At 44.2% G+C, this 22,283-nt stretch overlaps 3 protein-coding genes and 1 long non-coding RNA gene across 4 annotated transcripts; 3 read left to right on the plus strand and 1 right to left on the minus strand.

The window, feature by feature from the left end:
• Window positions 1–530: 530 nt before the first annotated feature.
• Window positions 531–1,255, plus strand: LOC131259159 (ras-like GTP-binding protein RhoL). Its single transcript, XM_058260596.1, has 3 exons — window positions 531–761; window positions 844–961; window positions 1,053–1,255. Exons 1-3 carry the CDS (start codon window positions 531–533, stop codon window positions 1,253–1,255), a joined length of 552 nt encoding a protein of 183 aa, XP_058116579.1.
• Window positions 1,256–2,615: 1,360 nt separating this feature from the next.
• Window positions 2,616–8,926, plus strand: LOC131272381 (rab3 GTPase-activating protein non-catalytic subunit). The gene is made up of 5 exons (XM_058274100.1): window positions 2,616–2,704; window positions 2,765–3,548; window positions 3,619–6,667; window positions 7,903–8,100; window positions 8,315–8,926. Exons 1-5 carry the CDS (start codon window positions 2,629–2,631, stop codon window positions 8,543–8,545), a joined length of 4,338 nt encoding a protein of 1,445 aa, XP_058130083.1. The 5' UTR covers window positions 2,616–2,628; the 3' UTR covers window positions 8,546–8,926.
• A 7,253-nt stretch (window positions 8,927–16,179) lies between these two features.
• Window positions 16,180–19,079, minus strand: LOC131259169 (probable maltase-glucoamylase 2). The gene is made up of 3 exons (XM_058260608.1): window positions 18,983–19,079; window positions 18,166–18,903; window positions 16,180–18,095 (listed from the first exon to the last, which is right to left on the minus strand). Exons 1-3 carry the CDS (start codon window positions 19,077–19,079, stop codon window positions 16,180–16,182), a joined length of 2,751 nt encoding a protein of 916 aa, XP_058116591.1.
• A 958-nt stretch (window positions 19,080–20,037) lies between these two features.
• Window positions 20,038–21,147, plus strand: LOC131272390 (uncharacterized). The gene is made up of 2 exons (XR_009180136.1): window positions 20,038–20,104; window positions 20,939–21,147. It is a non-coding gene; the product is annotated as an uncharacterized LOC131272390 (long non-coding RNA).
• The last annotated feature ends 1,136 nt before the right edge of the window (window positions 21,148–22,283 follow it).

Below are 22,283 nucleotides of genomic sequence, written 5' to 3' on the forward strand. Positions count from 1 at the left end.
CTTTTATACGAACTGTGGACACGCCTCGGCCGTACTCATGGATATGGTATTTCAAAAACTTCTTTTCCCTGATGATTCATACAGAATAACATATATGCATATGCACAATTATTAGTTATACTTAAAGTTACCATTTAGTTGTTTGGCGTTATTTCTTACTCATTCCATCCAAGAATGTAGCAGTGCATACACACTAGTGTATACAGTGTAGATTTTAGGTTGAACGTGAACATGTATTTCATGTAAAGGAATGAATTATTAAAAAAAAACATTGTTTGATCAACACTTGGCGTAGGATGTATGGAGTGACTATTTCCTGTTTTCAATTTCAATTTATTGTGATTTTGTCTTTTTGCGAGTAGAATCTAGGGAATATCGGAGCAATTTATTTCATATTTCATTATGTAAAAGTTAAGCAAAAAAAAAAAATGAAGTCAAAAGTGGTAATTGCGTTTGTGATTCGTTGTAACAATTATTTTTAACATTTCCATAAATCCTAGAATTAGTAAACTAAGGCCCACGTTACTGATATGGGGGTAGTGGGGCCCTTCAAGGTAGTGACCGTCGGGGATGGTATGGTGGGAAAGACGTGCATGCTCATCACCTACGCCCGGAACGAATTCCCAACCGACTACGTTCCGTGTGTGTTCGACAATCATGCGTGCACCATCAAATTTGGTAGACGAAACTACTCCCTGACACTGTGGGACACGGCTGGCCAGGAGGATTACGAGCGAGTTCGACCGCTCTGCTATCCAGGTGTAGGTTTTCTATGCTACAGTAAGGAACACGTGCAATTTAATGGAAAAACTTGTGCGTTCTTTTGTGTGTTCATATTTTTAGACCTCCTGTTTTCTCGTCTGCTACTCCATATCGAACCGAACGTCGTACAAAAACGTGCTGTCGAAATGGTGGCCTGAGATCAAGACACACCTGCCAAAAACACCAATCGTACTCGTAGGTAGGTAAATCGCGTGTTGTAAAACTGGACATAATCTATTTGCTTTATTAATTTTATTGAAATTGTTTGCTTTCTCGACGGTATCTGTTAGGCACGAAGAGTGATGAACGACGTCGAAAAAGAGGAAAGTTTGTCACCCCGGACGAGGGACTACAGTTGAAGAGACAAATTAACGCACATGCATTTGTAGAATGCTCGGCAAAAGAAAAACATAATCTCGAGAAAGTGTTCGAATGTGTAGTTCTGGCTGCTGAAAAAGCACACTGCAGTAGACGATGTTGCACGTTGCTTTAGTGGTTACACGGTGTCGTTGATAGTGCATGGTATAGATTACATATTTATTCTTCTCGAGCGATTCCATAATTTAAAAAAAATAATAAAATAAAATTCTGCAGGCTTCAAGCTTCAAGAGTTCTGAACAAATCGAAAACATGGTAAATCCTTGGTGGACAGCTTACGATGAACTGGCCCCCCGAAGTTCGACAGGGCTGACTATCTACGCAAGAAAAGGAAAAAGCCTCTGAAAGAGGGTACACCACATCGTACACCACAAAAGAAAAAATATACATATAACTTGGAAATTATTTAAACCAACTACGCAGAAATACCAGAAGCATGAATGCAGGATGACGCACGTTAAAATAATCGTAATGAATAAAAATATGTAGTAGATAAATAAAACCTATGACTTGTTTTATAGCTGGCTGTGGCAAATTATTTGTAGCATTGTAAATAACGGCTCATATTGCTGTAATGTGTCGATAATGATTGCGGATCGTGGGAATAGCTAAATAAGAAAAAATATTGGCGATTTCAGCCAAAAAGAGGAAGTACACTACTACAATTTACTACGTGACCTAACTTTATTCAAATATGAATTGCTTAACTAGACACTAAAGCGACGAACGTACGACCGACGAGAGAGCTGACGAAGAAGAGTTTTTGGCAAAGAACTTGTTTTTGATATTACTAATTTTTATGTTGCATTTTCATTTACAGGGATTTTCATATGGTATCATAACAGCACCAGCATTATTTCTATCTGCAGCACATGATATTCCAATTGCATCAGTTGATTTTATAACGCGACCCGGATTAAAGCGGCTTCAACCGGACTCAACCGCATTTTCTGTCGGCACCGGTGCATCCGGTTGATGATTTTTATGATAACATTTTTATAATAATACTTCAAATTTTAAATAAAATCAGACATGGTTAATACTGAACATATACATAACACTGTATATGTTCAGTTTTAACCATAACATTTGTGTTCAAGTATTTATAAATTAAGACAGTTTCGCAAACCGAAAGACAGTTTCGCAAAACATATGCAATAGAAAGTCAATAATTTGGTTTTACATTGTATGGTATTTTAAAACATTTACAACCACGTGCTTGCTTCTCAATGCCCACTGTGCATTCGAGTGTTTGATTTCGTTCTGACGTTTGCGCTGCTGTCATCGCGAATGTTTTGGTTTCTTGTTTTGGCCAGACGAAATTGTCACTTCCCATGATAGCAAGGTCTTTGTTTTCGTGTCAGTAATTTAAAGATCGCAGAAAAAGGGCGAGATTAAATTAATCAATTTAATCAGTGAAAGTAGCACATGTCTACAGTGCTCGATTGTAGTTTGTGTTTTGTTGGTGCGTAGTGTGTGCTGCCGAAAATGTCTTGTGAAGTGAAACTTCTCTCAAACATAGACGATCTGAGCGAGGTGCAGGAGCAATTCGGATTGCGATCAGGTTGGTGTCCTCGTTGCGTTTTACTTTACAGGAAATAATCCTTGCCTTGTGTTTGCACAGAAGAAAACTGGCTAAATGCGGTGAGCTACGCACTGTCTCCAGCGGGAGACATTCTGGCGTTCGGACACGGATCGATACTAGTGGTGCTAGCCTCCCGCTGGGACCGCCAGCGCCAGCTGAATGTTTATAAAACGGTCTGGCGGGGAGCGATCGATGACCCCAATCGCATCATAACGAGCATACTGTGCACGCCAATCGTTGGCCAGGGTCAGAGCTCGCAATCTATGGTAGACTTCAGTTACATCATCGTCGGGCTGGACAGTGGGCAGCTGCTGTTCTATGGCGAGAATGGCACCCTCATCCATTCGCAGATATTCCAGCAGGAGCCCATTCAGGCGCTCAAAGCGCAAAGTGGTAAACATATCAACGAGGAGCTGTACGTGATGTACCCGTCCTGCAGCGTGATCCTCCAGGGCTCGCAGGTGTTCCCGTTACTGCGTAGCCTCCGGCAGCAAATCAATCGGTACGGCATCGGCAGCCCGAAAGTCAACGAAGCGCAAGAGACGATTGCGTGCCGGAAATGGAGCTATGAGAAAGGGATGACAATTGTGGACGCGGTCGTTGTAGGCCCACAGAAAAGCTGCACCTTTGATCATCTGTTGACGGCTAGCTTGGAGGGGGGCTTTTTCGCCAAGTATCGACATTCGGCACCGCAGAATTCGCTCATTATTGCGACGGGCAGCAAACCGTACGTTGGCTTTCATTACGCCAAGGAAGGCTTCACGCAGCCAGTGCTGGCGGATGTTGCACGAGCAGTGGCCAGTAAAATAAAGTCCGCCTTACCGTAAGTAGTACACGTAAACTTAGTTTATCTTCTCTTCCTCTATGCAAATTCGTTTCGTTTTTCGTTTTAGATCATGGCTTGGTGGAGGTGGGACGTCCGCACAACAACAGGCAACCGTAGAACCACAGCTTCCGCCTTCCGAACCATTGATTTGTCGATTCGGTCTATGCGACCTGCAGCGTAACGCGTTTGCCGTATGGCTTGCCCCGAACTACCAGCTAGCCGCTGTGGCCGATAATCTCGGTCGCGTCATTCTAGTCGACTGCCAGCGTGGGCTCGCGTTACGCATCTGGAAAGGCTACCGTGATGCCCAGTGCGGCTTTGTCGAGGTACCGGAAAAGTTACCGAAGGAATCATCCTCAACGGCCGGCCAATCGACCCGCAAGCTGGACCGCCGTAAGGCTCTATTCCTCGTCATCTACGCTCCCCGTCGCTCGGTGCTGGAGGTGTGGTCCCTTCGCTCCGGCGGCCCGAAAGTAGCCGCATTTACTGCGGCCAAAAACGGGCAGCTGATCTACAACACACACAGCCAGATGGGGATCACGAGCGGGGCTAGCAAGATCAAGTATACCGGACACGGGTGCACCTTTCTCGATCTTTCCGATAGCAGTCTGAAGGAGATCGTCATACCGTTTCACTGCGCGCTGAGCGACGCCAAGTCGAAGGTGGCAAAGGATTTGCATCTGCTGAAGCGTTTGAAAATTTGTCTAAAGACGGGCGATGGAAGCGAGGCGGAGGAATTAGAGGAGATGAGTGATATGTGTCGAAACTTTGAAACGGACGAGATCCGATTGCAGTGCGTTGAAATGTTGGCCAAGCAGCGCAAGATTCGTCCGAAACTGTTCGCTGCTATCGTGGATATCTTCGCCGAGGTGGCTGTGGAAGGCTCGTGCATGAGCACTACTCTAGCTCCATCGGAAATATCGACCGAGCTGGAGGAAGCTGACGTGGAGGAAGATATGGACGTCCGATCGATGTCCATGCAGGCGGGCAAAAGCCCGCTAAGAGTAATGTGTGAGAACTATCAAAAGTTGGTAATGTTCTACCAGTACCTTCATGGGGATATACCTTCGATCGATATGATGGAAGTGAAACAGATGAAAGATGTGGAATCACCGAACACGGCCGAGGACGAGCAGCAAGAGCAGAAGGTAGGCGAGAAGCAGGTGAATGTGAAACTCTCCGAGCAGGAGCTTACTGTGATCGAGCAACTGATTGAACTGATTCGTATGAACGAAACGGAAGGTTTGCATGCAGGGCTGAACGGTGCGGTATCAGGAATCGGGCCGTCCACTGCCAGAGGCGTAAAGTTCGACGAGAGTGCAGCTTCCGGAGTGCGTAACGCTAGTTTTATGGAGTACCTTTCTTCGTTCAACGTGATGAATGACGATCTCATTCTGCTTCGCGAGGAGAGCGGACCAAACGCCTACGCAAGTTTGGGAAAGATTATCTTCGAGCGGTTGTACCGGTTCGATCAGCATCGGCTGGTTGGATTTGTGGCATCGGCAGAGGCTTGTGGTATGATGCCCGAGGATCTGTTGCGACTCTTCCTTGCCTACTGGCTGCGGTTACCGTTCACCTATCGAGACACGGCCGCCCTGGTGGATGATTTGAATCGGTTCAGCGCGGTCCTGCATCAGATTTGTCTGCTCGCCCGAGAAAAGACACATTTTGAGAACAATGCGCTCTGCCTGTGGTGGCAATCGGTGCGTGAGTATCTGCTCGAGTCTCCGTGTGCACTGAGAGGGCTGCTGGCAGCACTAATGTGCCGCAACGAGGCACTTCGGCACGAAAATCGGCGCCGGAGTGATGACGCAGAAACAGAAGCGGCGGATGAACAGTTCGAGCAGGTCTCGCAGGAAGCTTGCCAGTGGATGCTGCTCATCTACAAGCTGGAGGACGTGGCGATATTGGGCACGATTTTGGCCGACTGCGTACGCTGCCGGCGTCCCCGCTGGCCCACGCTCAAGTACCACAAGCCGGTGGTGAGTCTGAAGGAAATTCTGACCGGAGGGAAGGGGATAGTGTCGGAGCTGGCGGCGAAGTGGGTTGCTTCGACCGGTATCGAGCCGGCCATGCTGGTGATTGAGGTACCCCAGGAAGCGACCGAAACGGAACCAAAGCCGGGCGATGGTGGTGGTGATCCAAAAGCGAACACTTCGCCGAGCAAAGAATCGACGGAGCGCGCTGATCGAAAGGAGCGAAACAGAAGACTGGCGCTAATCAAAGCGAACTTGCTGCAAACGTCCGAGTACGGTCCGGCCAAAGACGGTGGCGAGCAAGAAGAACTGGATCCGGTGCTGTACAACCTGAACATTCTACGGTTGCATTTCCCGTTCAGTCTCGACTCGGGGCAGCTGTTGGCGCAACTGGCCTGGGAGTATATCGGGGCGTGGAGTAGAAACATGCCGAATGTCGCCTGTCTGCAGGCTGGCCTTGCGTGTTTGACTGCAATTCCGCGACTGCAGTACTCGATCAAGCACGGGCTGTGCTGCATGATCTGGAACGCGCATCTCAAGATTCCGCTCGAGGCAACGAAGAAGCTGGTCAACAAGGTGGGCCGCCTGCCGAAGGAAAAGTTGTGCCTGCAGGATATCGGCATTAGTGACGCGCTGGTGCCGCAGTTCCTCGAGTGCTGCCTGGAGTTTTTCGACCAGTTCGCGGGCAGCATCGACCATGACAAACTTGAGCTACGCTTCGAGGACCTGCTGCAAGAGGGTCCGGTTCCGCTGACGGTGCTCGCAACGCAGCAGAACTCGGCCAACATGGCCCTGCTCCGGCTGCATCAGGAGCTTACCACCACGCTTCTCATACTGACGTCGTTTAGCGTGCGGTACGCCAACAAACCGATCCAGCAGCTGTTCGATGGGATGGCCAATCAGGCGTTCTTTAGTGAGATCAATCGGCAGCTAAGTGCGACCAATGCACTGCCGAAAGCGGATCAGTTGCTGCGTAAGGCACGGATCGAATTTTTGTGCCGCACCGTGACCGCTACGATGGACCTGATCCGTGAGGATATGGAGACGGTATACTATGCGGATCACAACAGCTGGATGGACACTATCGAGAGATTGGCTGGTGCCTGGGAGCTGGAGTTTGGTGATATACGAAAGCATCAGGTAAATATTAAACGTTCTACCGTTCACAAATTCCGATAATAATTTGGTGACGTTTGCATTAAAAAAAAATTGACAAACTTTTATCGGCGATGGGAAAACCCCTAGGCAAGATAAAAGAATAATGTAAATTTTATTTCTTTGCCAAACTTGGGTTTAAAAAAATATTTCAACGGCCAGTTAGATGGCCTAAGGGCAGTTTTCCGGAACTTTAACTATGTTTGTTGGCATGTTTTTTCATGTGGCATGTGGACACATTTGATATTTATTGTAACATGTTTCAAAAGAAACGTAAATTATCAAAATTCTTTTCCAGTCGGTGCCATCTAGCTTCAAATGCGTTACAACATCCAAGAACATTTCACCAGAGCTTTTTCTTCTCGAATGACTGACCTCGACCTAAGCTTCAGAATAATAGTGTCCTTCTTTTTTATGATTTTCTTGGCTGTAAAAGCATCGTTCTGGTCCCAGAACGGAATGATTTGGCTATTTTTCCTTCTGTCTGTCAGTTTGGCCTACATTTTTCTTTCGGTGCACGATCGGTGGTGCGAACCAGAGATCCAAATGATTGTTTATCTTTTCTCCATAAGTGACTCCATCGGCTGAACTCGCAGGACGTTACGCGGTACTAATTCCCCAAGGGTTATTGAATAACTTATGGGAATCACATGATTCGTGCGTGTTCCGTCAAGAGTGTTATTCATAAACATTCGCACGGAAATAGTTTTCGTTATTTCGACCTCGAAACTGGTACGTAAACCATGACGATTCAGGTATCTTTTATTGGTTTTCTGTTTTTATACGGATCTACCTTAGTCGCCGGTAACAGCGTAAGGTGTTACTGTTTGAGCCAACCAAGTGGTTGTCGAGAGTTATTTTTCAACGGAGTTGGTGGTTACTGCTGATTCTTTGTCATTTTTATTTTAGGTTATCAATTTATTATTTAATAAGTCATAATTTAACAAGCTTTACAAGCTTTTACTAAAAATAATAAAGTAAAGTATTGACGCTTAGTCCAGCAAAGAAACATTGCCTCGTTGACAATTATAAACATTTGTTAGTCTTCGTTGAAATGACTGAAAAATGAAATTCACTTTATCCTTCCCCCAAATGTTGCTGACGTAAACTTTGATTACGTTTATCCTGCCGCTGAAACAACAAATTAATTAAATGTTCAAGTTTGGCGCCACAAATTGTATTGACATGTTTGTTTGGTAAAATTCCAACTCTGTTTACAGATCATCGAGTTGTACGCCCATGGCTGGGACACGTACGCTCACGAGCTGCTGGAGAACGTCGTGGCCGATCACACGTTCGCTAACCTGCTGCTAACGATAGCGGGCCGCCGTTTAGCGCTGTACACCAAAGCCAACCCGAGCTCCTGGGCCCAGATAGCCTCCGTGGGTCCCCTGCTCACCGACTATCTCGATACGCTAGTAAGTGTCGGCCAAGTGTTCTACGAGAACCGATGAGCAAACAACAAGCCAAGGACGAGAAGCCGACCAAAGGGTTTCACTTTCAATTGACTATCACTATTTATCTCTCTCTCTTTTTATTTACTGACAAACCCTCGATACTCCTTGACTCCACATCCTTCCCATTATCCTCGCCGTGACCCGTGACTTCGAAATCGGGCGTCCGCTTCGGTAGGTGAGCAACAGCAGCTACGGACCCCCGTTGCGGTTCGCTGAAACCGACGAAGCAACGCTGCAAACCGCTGCGGGTGGCGATCTATTCATCGAGAAGATTACTAAATTGACGGAGAAAGCGTTCAACAGCCTGTCGTCGCTGGCCGTCAACACGAAGGGCACGTCAAAGGAGCTCCGGGTCGCCGGAATGATATTCGATGCTTGCGCCACCATCAAGGACCACCGGAATTAGTAGGATGAATTGGCCACCAATCCCTTCCCAGACACGTGATTTTTCTGCCTCATCGCTTCACCGGACGCGGGAAGATCCGGGTGGAGTGTAAAATGTAATCGTATATTGTAAATAATTTTAATTCCATCCGTTACGAGCTCGCCTACGTGCAGTTGTATTAAGTAACTTGTTGTGGTGCACCCGACGATAATGCGCGGGCGTTTTCCACCACTCCGACTCTGTGCTGTTCTCGACATAATGTAAAGTCTATCCAGCACCATGCGGCGTTATTTGGTCAGCACTACTGGTTCAGCCGCGGTACCGGATAACCCACGACGAACCAACGCAAACACTATATTACAACACAAGCAAAAGAAATAAGGAAAGTTAATCAATAAAACGCTGTTGACTCGAACAAAACGTGTCTACTGCTGTCTAGTGGTGGTGTAGAAAGTACAAATCCGATTAAACTTAGCGCTTTCATCGTGGACCTGCCGGACTTTATTTAACCACAGGACTTTAGCGAATCCAGTTGCTGGAAAAGTAAACAGCGGGAGCCGAGCCTTACCAGTCAGGTACGAGTGGTTTCGCTAGGAAAGCATTTATTTTTCCTTTTCTTCCCCGTTTGTCCACGTTGTACAGTGTACCATGACCGCGGACTGCTGGCGTTCTGCGCTAACGTTTGAAGGTCCGGTTTTTCTCACTCCCACCAACTCAATTAGGAGCGACAAATATTTGCACTTTTCGTGGTATTTCACGCCCGATGTATCGCTTTGCGGGATTATCAACGTCGGGCGAACGTTAATGGGTGTAATGTTGGCGAGATTGTGATTTGAAACTCAAAAAGGGTGCTGGAAAATGGCAGCGTGTTTCTTAAATAGCGGAAAAGGGTTGAAATTTACGTGTATTGGGATTTTTCCGTTGCAAGTTTGTCATTGATAAAAATATAAAATATACTAACGAGACCTGTTAAGAGCTTGTTATTCATAGTAAATATATTTTTTCTACATCAGCATTAGCTAGTTCTTTGCAATTGTACGTCAACTGCTTGCCATTTCTTCCTCACTCCTCAAAACGATTACTAGCACCGCCTGATCTGCTGAAGATACACTTGATTCGATGTTTGAATGTTGGCAATATGTTATGCAACAAGGTTAAGCAGAATTATTAAAATATATTGCACACCTTATTCCAAAAGATTGTTTGTGGACAACAGCAAGGGAACTACTTGAAATAGGAAAGCAACAATGGAATCAAAAGCCACATATTACAAATGTCGCACCATCTCATGCCATGGTCTCGTATTTCCTGTAGAGAGCCACCTTTCCACGGATCGAAGTAAATTAACACCATAGACAAACAAACCTATTCAAGCTTAGGCAATGAAACCTTTTGTGATTCGGTTGTGCTGGTGGGTTTCAAATACGTCCACATTGTCGTGGAAAATAACGGATCAACCAAAGAGGCACTGAAGGAAATGATGGTATTCATGCGACACGTGCCTCCGGTCCCAAGCGGTCTGCTGATCAAATACATATGACTCTGAAATAAGCTGCCTGCAAGTTGCCTGTCGGGGCTTCAAATTAAATCTTCCTACACTTTTCAGCTCGATACGTGAGCTGGCTTGTAGCAAACGGTGGATGGTGTGTGTTTTACAAAGTTAGAAAATTAGAACATTGCTATGAAATCTAGCGTCGATGATTCTGGGAAACGTTTTCGCGTGGGTATTACCGGAAACAGCATCCCGGCCCGAAACTATGAAAATGCAACTAAACCAGAGGATGGCGTCAAAAAGCTGTAAATACTATTACTTGCTACAAAATACTTCGATGTTTTTTTAAACAACTTTCTACTATTAAGAATCATGCACCCACATTTTACAACACCACATTCGGTAAGGATAAAGTGTATACCACGATGTCGGGTTGGTGTGGATTCGTGCTAACAATTTATTCGATGTTTCTTACGTTAAATTGTGTGGGTCGATTGCCCTTTTCACCATCCTTTAACTGCATCAAGTCCCGCGATGAACAATTCCATATAATAGCAATGATAAGCCAAGGCAAACACGCCCACCTTTGGAAGTCAATAAGTTTCTGGAAATAAGAACAACAAAATACCGTTTTTCTCCGACTTGTTCCGCTTTCCCTGAGGCGTGTTTTTCTCACAAATCAAACACACGGACGCAGTCTGTTTCACTCCGCTTTTCAACGATCAGTGCAGTTAAATGGGGTGAAAGTTGTACTAATTGTGCGGTAAATTAATCTCATTTGATGTGAACACGGTCAGGTGTCACCAGCATCGACTGTAAACCAGGCATGCACACCCCAAACCGCAACTTCTAACGCAAGGGAATAGTTTTTCCAGCTTTTCATGTTGCTGTTTTTCATGTGGATGTAAAGGTTCTGTGCAAAAGTTGGCGTTTTGTTTTCCTTTAATAAAACGTTTAGCTTTAATATTCAATGTATCTTCACAGTTCTACCGTTGGCATACTGTTCATGCTCCAATCGAACGTGGAATATAGTTTTGATTTCATGCAAAACATGATAATTGATTAATATTATTGTAAACTCAATTTCAACACCTACGAACATGGTTTTTAATAAGAGAAATAAATAAAAACCCAATTAAAAAGTTAATTTAAAAACCTTCAGAATGGCACTTTTCGTTGCCATAATGTTTCCATGTTGTTCTTGTTCTGAAAATAAACGAACCTTTTTACCTTTTTAACCAGCAAGTCAATGTGAGTTCGTGAAAACCTATATGAAAATTAATTAGTTTATCCCAGTTTTTCTGTTTGTGTGTTTTCCAAAACTGAAAAAGCCCGTTACACGAAACACTTTTCAGGTGATTAATCCATCCAACATACAGGTAATGAAAAGTGAAATATCAAAAAGCAAATTGGAGGCAACACATTGTCATATGACTTTAAAAATGATACGCCTGCTTTTATCTCTCAAACTTTTGTTTTTATTAAATATTCAGCCGCGTTTCCAGACCAGATTACTATTTGTCTAGCTTTGGTCAGTCTTAGTAAAAACGGTGTGCATGGATGTAGATTTAATATGAAATGAGCTCATTGAACATACCTACCAAAGACAAAAATTCGATTGAAATGTCAATGTTTCATGAAAATCATGAAAATTGTCTACACTGTCGATTTAAATGAATTTCTACACTCGAATATTGCCGACATGAAAACCTCTTCTTGTTTTCAATTGGTTTTCCCAAAATTCATAAACTCCTAACGCTTCAAAGCAAACTTTCCTTCTTAGAGTTATAATGGTATAGCATTATTCATAGTGATTCATTTGAATAGGAAATTGTTTTGTGTTAAAGTTTATCAAACACCAGTACCCTTAAGATGGGTTTGTTATCCCAATTCCCCTGTGTAGTCCGGCATATCCATTTTATTTTTCGCTTTAAACACAATTGACGACCATAGCAGTACGCAGCGTACAATACTTGTCGCTGTACTCCCAATGGAGCAATCATTTTAATGCGAGCCAAATTTGCATTAAATGTCTGATTGAATAAAATGCTTCGTTTAACACACAAACACACGGCAACAAACATTTTCGGAAAGAGCTTTAACTTTCGTTCGTATCCTTTAAATATTCAGTTCACTTTGAGTATCTTATGATTGGTCCACGGCTAAGAATGGAAAAGGGGAAAAATTACAGCATGATTTCAAACTTAAAATAATATATTCATTTATTCGTGAAAATTCCTTTTCCATTACACTTTCAATCCTGCACTTTAAATGGATACGAATAGCTCAAATCTGATTATGGTGTTGTCAAACATTGTAACTTTTCAAATTGACATTTAACATAAAATACACAAAACCTATTATTTTTTGTCATTCTTAATTCAAGCGATTCTTAGTTCAAGACCCTACTCATCGAAAGTGTTTTTTCCGGGCAGACAAAAAATTCCCCCTTTGCTTGCAATACTTTATTCATGTTACATATTAACCGAACCGAAAAACATATTTCGCAATAACAGCAGTAAAGTGTTGCTTACTCTACGGAAAGAGGGAGGAAAATCAAACATTAAATTTTATTTTTGAAAAACCGGTAGCGGCTTTTCACGTGTTCCACCACCAGCGTTTCTAACCACTGCATTGCCTTGGCCTATAATATTTTCTGTGACCTCCTAAGGGCTGTTCAAAAAAGGACGATATTAAAAGCCGCACTTGAAATATTGTGCCACGGTTCGTCGGTTTGATGTGACGGAACCACATTTGGCGATAAAACGACCAACAAGTCGACGAGTAGATTTATATACCGGCGACGAAGGTTGGAAGAACTGTTCAAGCTCGGTTATAAAAAATAAAGGTGATAATATGGTTGTGAACAGTTCTATTGAATCATTTATTTGAAGCAAATAGTTTGCCAAAATGTCCTATTTTAGCATCGATGGGGTGACCCCACCCTGTGGTGGTTTTAGGAATCGTTATTTCCTATAACATTTCAGCTTCTGTTGATTCATTTGACACAAAACAACGCAAAAATTGCGCAATGGGGCTGCATGAACGTTAGTTCTACCTTCCAAGAAGCGAGGTTCGTATTGACCTAAGTTCTACATAAATTTAGTGATACAATATGTAGCACGATAAGAATTTTCTCATGTTTTTATTAACTACGCAACATCTGGCAGCATGAAAGATGCCATTCACGACCGGAGATCGTGTTTATAAATTCGTTACAACATTTAAAAGTAATCATAAAACATTCCTCGAATAATATCGGCTGATAAAGGATGGATTCATAATCGAAAAACAACTTCAGAGTTACTAAACACAAAGTTTTACTACTTACTACTCTATTTTTACTAAGAAATGTTAATATTTTCCTCATTCATGTGTCTGGCTCCACAAAGTAATTTCAGTATGAATTCCGATACATACTAATATGCAGCAGGGTGAAAAACTAATCAACAGTCAGCAGGGTGGATTTTCGTGTCGGTAATAAATGCCTGTTAAATGTAACGAAAATGAATTGTAACGATCAATATTTAACACTTCATTCCAAGTAACATAAATTTGTAATTTGAGCCAAATGCGCCCATGATAAATAATTTAACCAAGCTCGTCAAAACCTTTGCCGTTACAAATCAGCTTAAAATTGGAAAACCTCACCTAAATTTGTAATTTTAGCCAATTGCGCCTACGACGAATAATTTAATCAAGCACGTCAAAACCTGTGCCGTTACAAATCACCTTAAAATCGGAAAACCTAACCCTAGTTCAAATAATAGAAAGGGTCATGAAAATAAAAAAAATTCAACAGACCAGAAATGAACTATAAATAACCTCGGAAGAAATATATCACGAGCGATAGGAACGACACGCGCCAAAACGAATGAATCAAATCTGCGGAAGGATGAATTGTTGAATGAAGTACAAAATGTAAATGTAGGAATTTTTTCAGACTATTCCGTATCCATGCCGATTGGAGGCAAAATATCCTGTCAGTCCATTCGATAGCAAAAAGGCCTGATTTTAAAATGGTATTTGCTCTCACATTTCAAACGGAAAGAGCCGCTGGGGTTCGATTAATATTAAGAAAGGTGAAACATGGAATGGAAAAGCATTCCAGTGATGATTTTCATTTCATTTGTATGAAAAGGTGTCGAGAAATAAAAATGTGAGCAATAGAAAAAATCAAATCGGTCAATCGAAAAGGATCTATTTCAAATGGAGTCTCATCGAAAAATGGCGCCTTCGTTCCACTCGTTAACCACGCTATTGAATATCCTTATATCATAATTAACAGCTTGTCGTCTGGTGAGTAGCTGGTTCCGGTTACCAAAAATGGGAAATTACTAAACTTCACACAAACGGCAAGGACCCTCTCCAACTACATTCAAAAGGATGAAATTCGCCTGGATTGACATGCTCGACAACTGTTTCCGTCCTTGATTAAAGTTGATATCGTTGACGTTGAGTGGGTTGTGAACTTGAACTTGTAGGCAGACGACGTCTCGGTGGTCAACTCATTGTGCCTCTCCACCTTAGTTCCCCATACGGTTTACATGGTTTGGTCCACTTGTTGCACGATGGGGGGATGTGGTCCTTGCTGCCCATTCGGCTGGCCCGAGTAGCACTCACAAAGTTCTCCTGGAACATGGGAACCTTGTACCTAGGGTGGAGGAAGTGGTGAGTCTGCGCAAAAAATCTCCGTTCAAAGAGTTTTTGTAGTGGGGAGAATGATGTCGCGAACAACGCATGAGTGAAAATGTTTACAATAATCTTGTAACCGACTGGTGATACGATGAAAGCCCTTAAAACTTGAAGAAAATGAAGGTAAAAACAACTAAACTGAAGGCTACTGGGATTATTGTACATCAAGGCTGGTTCATGTGGTTTTAACTAGTTCATAAAATTACTGAACATTGACTGTTTTTCTCGAAAGGTCACTTTCATTATGTAGTCATATCATTAGAATGATAAGGCATAAATTACCTCCTTATAATGAACGCCACCTTAGCTGACACTGTTCTGATATCAGGTGGATCAAACCACTAATCTCCTGAAAACTGTACCTCGTCTGGTTCACGGATTGGCAAAAAAAATGTACTTTTGAGGGACGAAAATCTTCGTGTTATTCCAGCTTTGCATTACTGTGCAAACATATCCATTGACTGGGAGCGTAAGCTAAGTATAAAAACGATATTCTGAAAAATGTATGGCCAGTTAAAAACCGTTGCAATTAACGTCGACACAGCTTCTGTCCATCTGACAAGTAGAGGGCGCTTCAAACACACTTGCTAGTCTCAAATGTAGAGGGCCTGGACGCGAGTATACCAAGTATGCAAACAACGGAACTCGGGGCCGGGGAAAATTGGCAGGAAAACTTCTCAAGTAGCCACTGGATATAGAATATGAATTATATTTAACTTAAAAAAATCCTACCCAACGAACTACCGTTAAGTCGAGAGGATGTCGGATAAAGGACACCTGTTTTGTTGAATCCAAAATTTCCCCTGGGCGTAAAATTGTGGATGATATTTTAAAGATTCATCATCAAAATGAAACTATCCTGTTACCGATAAAGTGTTCCTAGCGTCAAGGTCATTCGGTGGAAGGCACATCTTCCCCCATACAAACCAGTGGGAAATCATCAAGGAAAAGCTGGAAAGTTTCATCTAGCGCGATAATAATGTTATTCACTCACAAAGCTATTCATCTTTTGTGTCGACAAACGAAAAGAAAACCCCAAGAGAGACGAAAAAGCGTACCAACTTCCTCTTCTGCTGTTTCCGGACCTGGTGATGCAAAACTGGTTAAACACTTGTTTCAAACAGCCTTTGGCTGCTTGGACGCGTAGTTTCCATTATCTATCTATCTTGCCGTGAGGAGTGCAGCATTTGGCCAACAAAAGGCCATAGGGTGGTCGGGTATAGAGGAATACAAAATGAGCAACAAAAATCCTAGATTTATAGCGAATGGAATGCAAGCACCTTCGAGGTGCATATTAAATCTTGCGATTTCCATAAAAAGTTGAAGATGATGGGGAGGTGTATTTCACGATTTTGAAGCAAGAGAGACGTGTTCTTTCTAATAGCAATATGCTTTAGCACGAAGGATTCTATCGTTGTGGGAGATATGCACACAATCAGACATTTATTTTTAATTATAAAGAAAAATCTCAAGATGTACTTGCGATTGAATCCGACGGCCCCTTGCGATGTGAATTAACGAACTCTACTTGTTTCGCTTCCTGCTGGCAAAAGTCGTACTCGATATCGTGCAGCAACGGTTGGGAAGAGTTCGGATGGCCGTACAGCTGCACACTCCCAATGGTGACGTTTAGTGTGGCCACCTCCGAGCATGCCAGCTGTCGGAGCGTGGCTCCTTCGACTTCACTGACGTTCGCTCTAACGCTTATTATTAACCGTTCGTCGAGGATTGCACCGAACTCCAGCAGGAACCCGGTCTGCAGCAGTAGCCGACCCGAAGTGGAACATCTCCAGCGGCGAGCGTTGCACTCGAAGGCGCCCACCAGATACAGTGGCTTCAGACGGGAAAGTTCGGCCGTGACCGGCGCAGCGGTTCCATTTTCCAGCTGTACCAGCTCCTCGACGATATCACGCAGTGGCACGGTGTACCCGGGACGTAGAAACATTGGCAGGTCCGACTCGACAACTGCGTACTGCAGCACGTCGTTGCCCGGCATCGCCTGGCCACCCCACAGCTCGTAGAAGCTCTCCGGGAAGTAGATGGCAATCTGAGACATCTGCGGCAGTAAAACCGGTGCCACGAGAAGTGCATCACCAATCATGAACTGTTCCCACAGCTCCGTCGTAAAATTGGCCGCCTCCTCGTAGTGGTAAAACATGGGACGCAGGTAGGGCGCATCTTCAAGAATGAGCGTATGCAGGTATTCGAGCAACGAGAAGCGTTTCCGCAGGATGGCATGCATCACCCGTCGCCCGAAACGGCTGAACCGATCCGGAGTCCTATCGGCCGTGACGCGAAATAGTGGAAGAAGCGACCCGAACTGATACCATCTGATACAGAGCTCTTCGGAGGCGCTTGCGTTTCCCAGCGGTGCATTGCCACAGATGGGTGTGCCGGTAAAAGTGATTCCTGCCATAGAAAGGCCAATAACTCGGTCGACCTCGCTACGCAGGGAGATCCAAGTGGCGGACACATTCGCTGGAAGTACGGCCACCGGGCTGTTAAGACCGTAGCTTCCGGCAATGAGTAGGTTCCCGGGATCTATACGCTTCTGAATGGCCTCGAGGGCGCGCACACCGAGATCGTTGTGCTGCGAGAGAACCAACTGCGAGCTATCCGACAGTATCGTGTTCCAGGGAAGTAGTTCCACGAGACTGTCATTCAAATGATCCGGCTGGTACAACAGTTGCTTCGGCCAGGGTAGTGAACTATTTCTTTCGTCCCGGGGACTTGCTTCCTCCAGCGTGTATCCATCGGCACCAAGGTTGACTACTTTCTGCCACTGTGTGTCCAACCATTCCGAAAGATTTGCCGACCGACTCGTAGTACGCCAATCGATGTACGCAACGGTTCGATTACGTACCCGACCCTGGTACGCTAGCTGATTGCCGGGATGGCGCAAGAGGATGTTGTTCTCGCGGGCATCAATAAATGTCGGATTGCCACCGTAGGCGAGCGTTAGTACGAGCGAAGGGACAAACTTTTTGCCAGCATCGCGCAACATTTGCCTCAAAGACTCGAGCTCAGTGCCGAGCGTCATCGTGTCGGAGATCCAGAACTGATCGTTGTGCAGACAGTGGGAGTCGAACATGATCGTTTCATTGAGGAGAAGCTCCAGGTTGCGCCGGACGTTGGTGAGGTTCCGCTTCGGTGACTGATCGCACACATGCACCCCGTACGCCCAGTATGGCGGAGTGTACTGATTCTTCAGGATAGCTTTGGACTGAAGGAAAAGCTTGGCCGGCGTCGGACCAGCAAGGAAACGGAGATCAAAGTTGGCTCCCAGCTGAGCCCGCACTACAATCAGTCGTGACCCAACGATTTCCACTTCCGTTAGTCCGGGTGTATTGAAGATCAATCCATTGTAGATCTTCAAATTTGCATCTAAAACCATAAATGGATAAGGATGTTTAGGATCAATGCATTTTGACTGAGCCTATCCGAATTAACCTACTGTATCCCATGACGATTGGAACGGCCGTTGAGTTGAGGTTGTTAAGCAATAGAAATTTCGTTCCCGGCTCCAGATATGCCCGACCGAGTCCAAATAGAGTATCGGCTCCGAGATGTAGTGTCCACTCAATAAACTCGTCGGTCATGATCAAGGGTCCACGAGCCGAAGAGAATATCACTTTCTGGTCGGCCTTACGCTTGACCTCGATGAAGAAGGTAGGGCTGTAGACCTGTACCAGCAGTTCCGCCGTTTCAAGCCTCATAGTATTCATGGAACTCGGTGCTCCGGTACCGTTCATTTTCGACAGTAAGAACCTGAATCCCCCCACACCGTCCTCCGCAACGGAGACGTCAAAGCGCACCTCTGGCAGCGCTGGTCTGTCATAGGGGGTAACGGTGCGATACGGTGACAGGACGCTCGGAGTTCCACTACTCCAATCGCTGCCGATAATATACTGATGCTCGGACGGTAGCGAATGGTAGCAGGTGGCCAGGCTGGTGTAACAGCAACCCAACAGATGACACTCAGCCATGCTGAGGTTGCTGGGATATCCACATGGAATGTGGTACAACGCCGGATGACCACAGGTGCCTATAATATCCCGTTTGCTGTCGTGGCCAATTTCGCGGGAGAAGAAGAACAGATACGCGAACACTGGTATCACCACACTGGCGAGGCCGAGCACCACAAACAGGCGGATCGTTTTATTCAACAGTAGAATATGGATAAACGCCGGTCCTGAAATTATTTGAACCCGATTTCAGATTAATTACGGTATAGTTAAGATAATTAACCATTACGCCTTATTACGCCTCACTTTTATCAAACTCCGGTATGGGGGCAGCGTCGTATTGCGTTTCGGAAACACGTCCATTAGCCCCCCTCGAATTCGAGGCCTCCTGTCGACGAAACATGTTTCCGGTTCCGGATCAGGAACAGTGCGTGATTTACAACTCGATCAATCAAAGTACAAAGCGATGCGCGGCAAGGGATGAAGCAATAAACTGCCACCAGTCAACTCTGATTGCTCATTAATAGCTGTCGTTGATAATGCGATGGGCCACAGAGCTAGCCCACCGTGGAGCTAGATAAAGTCTTATCAGATAGGGCAGGAAGGAATGGCAAAGATAAGGACTCTTCAAAGTTGTCGATTGGACTCGTGATGCTCGTGTGGGTGGCTTAAATTTATTGAACTTACCCTCTAGCTGCGGATACAACGAAGCTGTAATGAACTTTATGATGTATGATGAACTTATTTTCTCTTTTACTTATTACAAATGGCTGCGCAACTGCCGAGGTTAATCTTTTGCACATATTGCTATGTTAATTGACATGCAAGAAAACCAAATGGGTAAAATATGGGTAAGGAAGTTAGGTATCTAAAAATATCTGAAACCAAAATACTCTGCTGTTTCATTGTGCTATAGTGTTTAATATGTTGTTCACATTAAATATATTAAAAAGTGTTGTTTCCCGAAGGTCGACAGCAAGTTGTGATAGCATAATTACGACGAATGGCCAATAAGAAATATCAAAAAAGTATTTTTTTTACAAATTATTATTTTATGATTTATGCACCCAACATAAAACGTTCGATTTGAATGGGTGCAGCTGTGCAAGATGATCTAGATTCACTCCATCTGTACGGGATGTCATGAAACCCATGGGAAGCATCTGGTAAACAACTTTCGCTCCATACAAAAATGCTCAGCAAAGACATCCTGTCTACTCGAGCCACATCGAAGCGTAAACTGATCGGCAGTGTGCGTGAAGCTGCTAGCAACTGCGCTTTTTTGACGTGCACTTCACTGGTGGTAGTGCAATCATGTTGCCATCTGCGCGCTTAGTGCTCGGATGTGTAAAAACGAAAAATATTTTCCATCGCGAACATCGTCGCGCTGTCCGTCGGCAGCAGATTCGCGTTTTGGGACGATAAAACGTGAGTTAAAGGTCTATAGTCGGGTATAAACAGTTTGTGTTACACGTCACGATTGTTTGTATCAGTTGTTTTGTGGCGAAGCAGCTTTTTTCGAACGATAGTTTCTCCGCGAAGATTGGCATTCGTTCGAGGAAAGGCGAAATGATCGAATGCCCATCATTGGCCCGACATTGCGACTGGCGGAGGTGAATGGTAGATATGGTGTATGGTAAACAGACACGCTAGTTGAAGTTTTTCGTAATTCCTGATGGTTTTAAATTGATTTGTGCAGCAGCAAGTGCACTTTGGGTTTGAAAAGTGCAGTTTTTTCATAGTGAAGTACAGAAATGCGCATAGTGGAGTGAAAGTACATCATTCATTGCAGTGACCTTCGGGTGGAGAGAAACGTCGCAGCGATGTTGGCTAGTGTCCCGCAGGGGCAATAACCTGGGTTAAGAAATATCCTGCGAATCTCATTTGGTGCAAGTTTGTGGAAAGAAAATATAGTATGTTGTAGCTGAAATTAAAGTTGCCATTCACTTGCACGGCCCGTCGTAACATCTGACCGTTCATCGCCGTCTGACGTTGAGACGCCATTTTAAAAGTGGTATTTATAAAAAAAAAGTGAAGTTTCAGCTGCATATCGTACCTACGAAACATCGAATGCGTACGCGAGCATGTGTGCGTGAATGCGATTGTTTGTTGTGCACATGTGTATGGCAGCTTTGGGCCGCAATATTTATCCTAAATTTGTGTTTGGAAATGCGCCAACTAGGCTGCATTGGATTCGTCAATCAATTGAAAATGTTACAAGCATCTTATTCGAGGTAAAGAGCTTAGTTTCTACCATTCCAGCTGGTGTGTAAATTGAGTCTGCTGCTTGTGAAGTGTGCGGGGAACGAAAACGGCGGGGAATTACACTACACACAAGTGAGCCGCGTTGCCGGCATGGCATGCAAACGTGTGTGAGTTCAGTTGGTTTGTTTTGTTTCGCAAGATTGCTGGATGGTTGCCACGGAGTACATAATTTTTCGAGTGCCGCTGGCGAACAAGTTTTGCTAAATCGAGTGTGTTCGTACTGATTGTAGAAGCAGCTGGTGAGCTACATGGCTCAGTGGAATTCGTGGTTTTCGAGTGAAAAGTGTATGACCCAAGTCACTGTGAATACTCAAGACGGTATCGTCATGAAGAAATAGTCGCGAAAAACACACCGTTGAAATGTGTTTATTGATTTCTTTCGATGCGTGGTAATGTTTTAACAAGATAAAAGTAGTCACAACAGGCGATTCCCGAACCACGGTGGCCAGATGTGCTTGCCTGTTTGGCAGCGTGTGTGTGCGTGCTCCATGCGAGGTAATAATGCGCATAATCGCAGATGTAGATGTGTAGCGTTTTGGTGGTTGTCAAAAGTCTTGTTTCTATTTCGCGCGAAAGTTGTTGAACGTAAACATATTTTGTTATTGAAAAATGTGTTAAAACAAAATAATACGAAATTCAAACTACTGGGCATATCATAATGCCGACAGTAAATCAAAAATTCTTCTTGATTGGTAAACGAACATCCATCACAACATCAGCATGACTCCTAGAACAGTTGCTTGACCTAAATATTGGCCAATGGGTTTTTTTTTGTTTCTCGGGCTGTGGAATTTCAACTGGTTTTTAGTTTCTCTCCACGTTTTCTGTGGCAAAGGTCTGGTTTAACGTGTTTTTCCACATTGGACAGGTTGCTAATGAAAGGTTTGAAGTGCATTTGATGAGAACGCGTAGCCGAAAACTTGCAGGTCACGACAAAAAATGCCGTTAGATATTGTACCTGTTGAAAGGTTGGCCTCGGATAATTATTTTACTATTTCTACCTTTCCATGGGTCACTAGCAACTAGCCAGAAAACATTGACTGAAATGGTCATGTGCATGACCCTTTTCAAACTCAACAACACTAGCCTACGTGATGTAATGCAAGGACGAATCTTGCCAACAAATGCACGTTTAGCCGACCTTGAAGATGTGCATCCTTTTTCGTCGTCTTAAGCGGTCCGGTGTTCATTTATGATCCAGTCAGTCCTTTTCAGGACCGCGGGGAAACGCCACCTTTTAGGTAGAAACATTGGTTTGAATTTTGTCCTATTTTCTGTGCTGGATTTACAGCATTTACAAAAATAAATTTAAGGATTATTCGATAGCTTTTACCAGATCTGG

The sequence above is a fragment of the Anopheles coustani genome, chromosome 3 (genome assembly GCF_943734705.1).
Source record: "Anopheles coustani chromosome 3, idAnoCousDA_361_x.2, whole genome shotgun sequence".
Classification (NCBI taxonomy): Eukaryota; Metazoa; Arthropoda; class Insecta; order Diptera; family Culicidae; genus Anopheles; species Anopheles coustani.

Excerpts from the sequence above, each read along its gene's own strand:
- LOC131259159 (XM_058260596.1), top strand. The coding sequence starts at position 531 with ATGGGGGTAGTGGGGCCCTTCAAGGTAGTGACCGTCGGGGATGGTATG. Across the intron at positions 762-843 it reads GACCGCTCTGCTATCCAGGT|ACCTCCTGTTTTCTCGTCTG; the intron begins GTAGGTTTTCTA and ends TCATATTTTTAG. Across the intron at positions 962-1,052 it reads AACACCAATCGTACTCGTAG|GCACGAAGAGTGATGAACGA; the intron begins GTAGGTAAATCG and ends GGTATCTGTTAG.
- LOC131259169 (XM_058260608.1), bottom strand. The coding sequence starts at position 19,079 with ATGTTTCGTCGACAGGAGGCCTCGAATTCGAGGGGGGCTAATGGACGT. Across the intron at positions 18,904-18,982 it reads CATACCGGAGTTTGATAAAA|GACCGGCGTTTATCCATATT; the intron begins GTGAGGCGTAAT and ends AAATAATTTCAG. Across the intron at positions 18,096-18,165 it reads TCCAATCGTCATGGGATACA|ATGCAAATTTGAAGATCTAC; the intron begins GTAGGTTAATTC and ends TTATGGTTTTAG.
- LOC131272381 (XM_058274100.1), top strand. The coding sequence starts at position 2,629 with ATGTCTTGTGAAGTGAAACTTCTCTCAAACATAGACGATCTGAGCGAG. Across the intron at positions 6,668-7,902 it reads GTGATATACGAAAGCATCAG|ATCATCGAGTTGTACGCCCA; the intron begins GTAAATATTAAA and ends CTCTGTTTACAG. Across the intron at positions 8,101-8,314 it reads CCGACTATCTCGATACGCTA|GTGAGCAACAGCAGCTACGG; the intron begins GTAAGTGTCGGC and ends CCGCTTCGGTAG.